Source organism: Papaver somniferum, chromosome 3, assembly GCF_003573695.1.
Source record: "Papaver somniferum cultivar HN1 chromosome 3, ASM357369v1, whole genome shotgun sequence".
Classification (NCBI taxonomy): Eukaryota; Viridiplantae; Streptophyta; class Magnoliopsida; order Ranunculales; family Papaveraceae; genus Papaver; species Papaver somniferum.
This window is the reverse complement of record NC_039360.1, coordinates 31,588,084-31,594,836: the sequence shown is the minus strand read 5'-3', so window position 1 is coordinate 31,594,836 and position 6,753 is coordinate 31,588,084. Positions and strand designations below refer to the sequence as shown.

General features: G+C 36.4%; 1 protein-coding gene across 1 annotated transcript; it reads right to left on the bottom strand.

Moving 5' to 3' along the window:
• Positions 1-2,577: 2,577 nt before the first annotated feature.
• Positions 2,578-6,499, bottom strand: LOC113355740 (adenine nucleotide transporter BT1, chloroplastic/mitochondrial-like). Its single transcript, XM_026598678.1, has 4 exons — positions 6,317-6,499; positions 5,411-6,166; positions 3,447-3,608; positions 2,578-3,355 (listed from the first exon to the last, which is right to left on the bottom strand). The coding sequence occupies exons 2-4, from the start codon at positions 6,047-6,049 to the stop codon at positions 2,882-2,884; spliced, it is 1,275 nt and encodes a 424-aa protein (XP_026454463.1). The 5' UTR covers positions 6,050-6,166; positions 6,317-6,499; the 3' UTR covers positions 2,578-2,881.
• Positions 6,500-6,753: the final 254 nt, after the last annotated feature.

Below are 6,753 nucleotides of genomic sequence, written 5' to 3'. Positions count from 1 at the left end.
AGGTTGAGTTCTATATTTGTTTGGACGGCCACATGTGACTTGTGAAAGTGAAATACTTGTTTGTGGATCCCTCATATGGGCATGTGGATCTCCATGGATCCTATTCATGTTTTTGGATAAATTTGTAGGATTTAGACTCAATTTACTAGTCGTGAACGTGTTTGAGAAGCTGAAAAATAGGCTCGTGCCTTATGTGAGGCTTATTCCTTTAAACATTTTTTTTTTGGTTTAAATATTTTTTGTGAGAAACATTTGGTTGATTTTTTTTTCCCACCAGAAGCTCTTTGTTGCTATGGACAAGCGCCTGGGACGGAGGGAAGTGGGTGCAAGTGGGGTCACTTGCACCAACCAAGTTTTGAATTACAATGGAAATAAGATTGGGCTTCTTCAAATTTTTATGAATTGTGGGTGCAAAAGATACTGGTTTCAGCTTTTCTACCTGACTCGAAAAGGAGAGCAAAAGAAAATAAATATTGATGGATCTAAAAGCGACACTGATATGCAAATTTAGGTGCAGCAACCATTGTCGTTGTGGATAAAACACAAGATATTCAAGCCGTTTTGACACCCAATATTGTTGTCACTGGTTATTGACATCAACGTACACAATTCCTTCGCCAAAATTGATGTATTTGTAATAGGATTTATGATGCTATCGCAGAAGTGTGCAAATATGCCATAATGATAAAAAAAAAATTTGCGAATGTCGGAACAAAAGATTATTCGACCCCATAGCATAAATGTGTTGGCTCCGTCCCTGATCAGGGACGTGGGGAAATAGAGACAAATAGGGTCCGCCGACCCCACTTGATTTTGCAACTTGACTATATTAGGCTTGGTATTTTTGTAAATTACGTGTCATGTGTGGGTAGATATGTATGATAAATTAAAACCCTACTTAATGGGGACAAAATTATAAAGTAAATAGATAAAAATGCATCAATTACATGCATAAATATGAAAAACAATGTAAATTACTTTCTTTAGTTTAATTAAAATATTTTATAACTTAGATCTTTTACGTAAAAACCGATACAAAATCAATTAAAATGTGAAAAAAAAATTGTACAGCCTTCGACCACCTACACAGTGATATGGCCGAACTTTACTATGTGAATTTTCCCCCATTTGAGAAAATGTCTGGCTCCGTCACTGTTCTCTATAGATCCAACATGCACCACATTAAAACCTCCTAATAAGTAGTTCCAAACCTTATGAGAATAGTTGCAATGAAGAAGTAGATGAGACACAATTTCAGGTACTTGACTGCAAAGAGAGCAGCTGATGCTCTGAATATTGCAACCTCTTCTGAGCAAATTGTCTGTGGTGGGAATTGCATTCTGAGCATCCATCCAAAGGAAGATTTGTATCTTTGCAGGCACATAATTCACCCAAATGCATTGGTAGGGAGGGAGAAGCTAAGGAACTGGCTCATGCTCAATGAGCCAGTTGTAACAATTTTTAACGCTAAAACCTCTTGAGATATTGCATATTAATCCATCATCCTGCTAAGAGAGTGTATGAGAAGATCCTAATCACTCAAAGAACTGCATCATTTCAAGCAACTCTGACTGGTGAAGATCTCTTCTTAATTTTAAATTCCAAGCATTGTTTTCTACCATTTCATTTAGACTGGCATTCTTTTGAGTTGAGATTTTGAAAATCTTAGGAAACTGACGCTTCAAAACTGTATTGTCTTTCCATTTGTCCCACCAAAAATATGATTGTCTTCCACTTCTAACTTCAAGTGTTGTTATATCTTCTACCAACTTCTTCTGCAATTGAATTCCTTTCCAAATTCCTCTTCCTTGCGGGAGTGAGGAATCTTTGACCATTAAATCTTTAGCTCTTCCTTTTAGCTTATTTTCATTATCCTCCTCCATAAGTAATTTTTTTTCTATTAAATATCTCCAAATCCATTTAGCAAGAAGAGTTTTGTTAGTTAGTTTGAAGTTTCTGATGCCTAAACCTCCTACTTTTTTGGATCTGTGAACCCTGTTCCAATTGATGTTTTTCCTTTTCTGAAGTTGAGCCCCACAGAAATTCTCTCATAATCTGGTTAAGCTTTTTCGCAACTTTTACCGGCATAGGGAAAAGAGACATGAAGTAAACTGGCAAACTAGACAGGGTTGTTGTAATTAAGAGAACTCTACCTACTTTAGTAAAAAATCTCCTTCTCCATGATGCAAGCTTTTTTCTGAAATTTTTCGATGACTACGTCCAAATTGAGCATCTTCTACTGGCAGCTCCAACCAGAAGACCAAGGTATTTGAGAGGAAGTTCTTCTTTCTTACAGTTAAGGATTTCAGCCACAGTATCAATAATTGTATAGTACCCATGCTTAAGACTGAAGTTTTGGACAGATTGACTGTAAACCAGTAATGCCTTAAAATATATGCAGGATTAAGAGCAAGTTTTCAGCCTCTTCTGGAGAACCATTTAGAAATACCAACGTGTCATCAGCATATTGCAGGTGTGAAATGTTGACAATAGAGAAACCAGAAATCATGATATTGTAATCTTGTTGCTCATTAATAAAATTACTTTCTGGACAAAAAAGGAAGAAGAAGTACATGAATTGTAGAAGCATTTTAATTGTGATTTGAATTCAATGTAGAATCAGTGTTGTGGTAAACCAGAAAAATGAATATAAACTAATAATGAAAAATACCAGGGATTTCAAAACCCACTTCAGTTCTCACCTCAAACACACAAGGTTTCTTTGTGTTTAATTCAAACCTCTAAAGTTAAACAAAAATTCCGAAATCTCTAAAAAATAAATCTAATGAATCCAAAAACTTTGAAGTATAAGACTTTCAGCACTTGTTTCTTTTGTAGAACTTTGTAAAGAACTAATTACCGGCGACGTAGATTTTCTTTTTTATGCATCACCTTCTTTCTCTACCAATATCTTTTTGCATGCTTCATAACACATGAAAGAAATCCCAGCTGCTGGAACTAGTTTCATACAGCTCGGTCCTAACCCTCTGTAAAGACCAGGGAGGCCTTCTTTCTTTAATATGCATGCAAGTGCATGAAGCATATTGTTATAAACTTGTCTTCCACTCAAAGCACCCACCTGCATTTGTTTACGAGCCACCTCAAGCGGAAATGTGGCAGTACTTGAAATCGCACCAGCTGCTGATCCTATCAATAGTGTGGCAATGTTACTGATTTCTTCTTTCTTAAAGACTTTTCGGTATCCCTTTCGAAGCATGTCATAAGCACAGTAGTTTGCTGCAGCATATGGGATTACTCCAATTAGACTTGGGGTAAGACCTCGAAACAGCTCTCCAGCCCCCTCTTCTTGAACAATTTTCACAAAAGCGTGTAAAAGATTATCGTAAACACCTGTCTGCAGTTTCAGACGCATTTCAGTTGCATTAGAAATCACTGAGTTTTCAATAGAGTGTGAAAGTGGCAATAATAAAAGGTGACACTTTTACCTGTACGGTTAGACGAGTTTTAACAAGCTCAAGAGGGTATGTACACAAAGTTGAGCTAACTCCAGCGCAGGCTCCTGCAATCAGTGAAGGAGGGATAGGAATCTTTGAGGGTTCCCCTGGGTTTGGTGTCAAATGCTTCTTTACTGTATCATAAGCAAATAACTGCAGAAAAGTAATGGACCATCAATGCCTCTAAATGATAATCGAAATGATGTCAATAGATTCAGGGTATAATACACTTACATGAAAAGACTAAAAGCAGGCACTAACTCACCGAAGTACAGAAACTAAAAGTAAACTGTGAATGTCAAAAGAATAGCCAAGTTGCTCTAAAATGACTTTGGATCTTGATCTTTCAAGGATATTTCTGGTACGAAGTTCAGGCTGTCGATCCCCATCAGTGGACATTGAGTAAAAACTCTGGTAGCTTAGGCAAATTTTTATTTCTAACATTAAGTTATCTCAAGCAAAGTACACTACACTCAAATGAATGAAGAACATTGACCTGCCACTAGAGCTTCATAGTTCCCATACACTAGGTATTAGTGCAGAAAGTGATCACTAACATCCAAAACTGAAGAATCATCAGTCATCACAATTTCCACTACATCACAATTTGAATTTGCCAAAGCACGTGGCACTTCAGCTCAAGACAAGCGACATTGTTTTTTCATCCAGATCACCTGTTGCAGTAGTTCCTTGGACAAGATCCTTCAATATAATACTCCTTTTAGTTTCTTTAGCTCGAAGATTTCAACTTACATCCTTATTTCTACATTGAAGGACTCGTACCCATATACCAGGCATAGCTTTGCTTATGAAGATTCTGAAGCCTATGTGATGGGTTTCGTTTTATATCAAATAAAATCATCTGATATAATTAAGGTTCTTTACATGCAACTGTGTTTGTAGCCCAAATATGTCCTACACTTAAAGTTCCTAAATGAACATTTTTGTCAACATTTTAAACTCAGGATAAACTAGAATTTGGTCTAACAAAATTTTAACCCAAAACTGTGAGGACTAATTACAATTTTAACAAAGTTTGGTAAGCGACAAGTTTATCCCATTGAATTCACTCTATGGAAACCGACAGATAGGAAAGCTACTAAAACATGCCAGTATAGCAAAATTACTCAAAAATGCGGAACAGTTCTTTTTAAATAAGACTTCCTATAAAATGAGAAATTCTGGCTTTTACTCTAGAATCCTTGGAGAGTCCAGACCCACCCAAACATGAGCATAGAAAAGCATCTGACGCTAAGAAGGTCCGCTAAAACTCAAAACCACAATATAGGGAAGAAATTGAAGATCATTCTCAAAACCATAATAGCTGAGCTAAATGGGATTACTGTGAGCATGGTAAAGAAGTTTCTCGGTTAGAAATGAGATTAAATTGGTCTGGGGATAAGAGGACGTTATCTAGCAGGTGAATTATCAAGACATTTCAACAGTCATTAATGAAATTTCGCAAGACTCACTATCTAGAACGTACTCTAAGAGAAATGAAATAGAAAGCAATCTTTTGTTCATCTAATTACTCAATAAGGTGTATCAATGTTCGCAATCATCAATTTGGAACTTCCAATACTTTTCGGTACATGTGCATCTGATAAATTCAGTTACTATTAACTATGCACCAACAAAACAACAGATAGCAACAAAATCCTCAACTGAAAAGAAATCTAACCAACAATCAGACTGACTTTCAGTTTTCACAAACATAAAATGTTCTGTAACTTCTAACTCATCAAAGAACTGAAATTCATAAAAGTGAATGAGTTGATTAAAACAATACAAAATGAAATAATTAGCACCACTATAAGGCATATCACATATACTAATCAAATACTGCCAAATACAAATAAACCAAAACACAATCAATCAAGCAGGCAACCATCACAATTAATAATAACATAGAGACAACGACTCAAAAGAAGTAAAACAAAGTAAGAAGAAGCTACCTCAATAGCCTTGCTGGGGGCGACACGAATGACATTAATCAAATTACCTCTAAACAAACCCTTCCATCCATCCGTTTTCATAATACTATTAAACACTTCAGTTGATGAATCCCCACTAGTCCCAACCATCAAATGTGTTCTAATTGTTTCCAATGGAGCAACAGCAGTTCTAGAGACAGCCCCGGCAATTGCCCCACTTAACAATCTCCTCAACGAAGGATTCGCAACCTTTACCTTCAATTTAAACCCCCCCTTATTTTTCTTCACCAATCCTTCCTCAATCTCCTCAACAACTTCAGCATCTTGTGGTATCTCGACTATCCTAAATGCAAATTCCGGCGACGAAACATATTTAACATAAAGATCAGTACATGGAAGCTTTATAGCATTATCTCTTGGATTTGAAGGTGCACTTTGATTTGGTGAGTTTGGTGATACTCCAAATCCCATACCCATTTGACCAACACTTGCAAATAAACCACCAGGATGATAATTCCGATTTGAAGAAGAAGAAGAACCCCCTTCTGATAAACTCCATTCAAGACCACCACTACCACTTATCTCTGAACTAAATGACAAAAACCCATCCTTTTTCTTGCCAAAACCACCTTCAGCAACTTGTATTCTATTCTTAGCCATTGATTCCCCAACCAACCTTCTTGTGAATAACAAGAGCTGCAACAAACTTTCTCTGAACCTAAACCTTGGGGTTGTTCAGTGTATTCAAGCTATTATGCCTATTTGTTCCATCTGAACCTAAACAAAACACAAACAACAAAATGGTGTTTCAAACAAATGGGTTTTTGTAAAAACATCATAGGACCTCTAAAAAAACAAAAAGAGCTTTTCTTGTTGTTGAACAATTGAAAACGGATTAAAAAATCAGGAAAAAAAATAATCACATACCTGAAAAAGGACCGGTTTTTATTGCAGTAACGGATTAATCTGAGTAAAGGGGGGTGGTTTTGGAGAAGAAAAATAGCAGAATCAGGGTTTGGGGGGACTCTGTTTGCTTCTCCTTCTCCTTCACCCGCACAAAAATTGAGAACTTTTTTTTCCTTTTTAATTTTATTTTTTTGATTGTCTCGATGGAGATATACAGAGTAGGTGTCCCTTGTGGTTTCAAGAAGTTGTTAGGTTTCTAGTGGAGTGATGGAAATTTACCGAAAAGGGTAATAATTTTTATTTAATTACAATTTGTGTCCAATTTAATTTCTTACCAAATTGACAATTAGACATGTGTTTTCAACATTTTTAGTGTTTGGTAGACCAGTCATGAACTGAAGGGCATGAGCACCTTGCTTGACTCAGATGGCATCAGCCTGACTGGTGACAGCATGAGC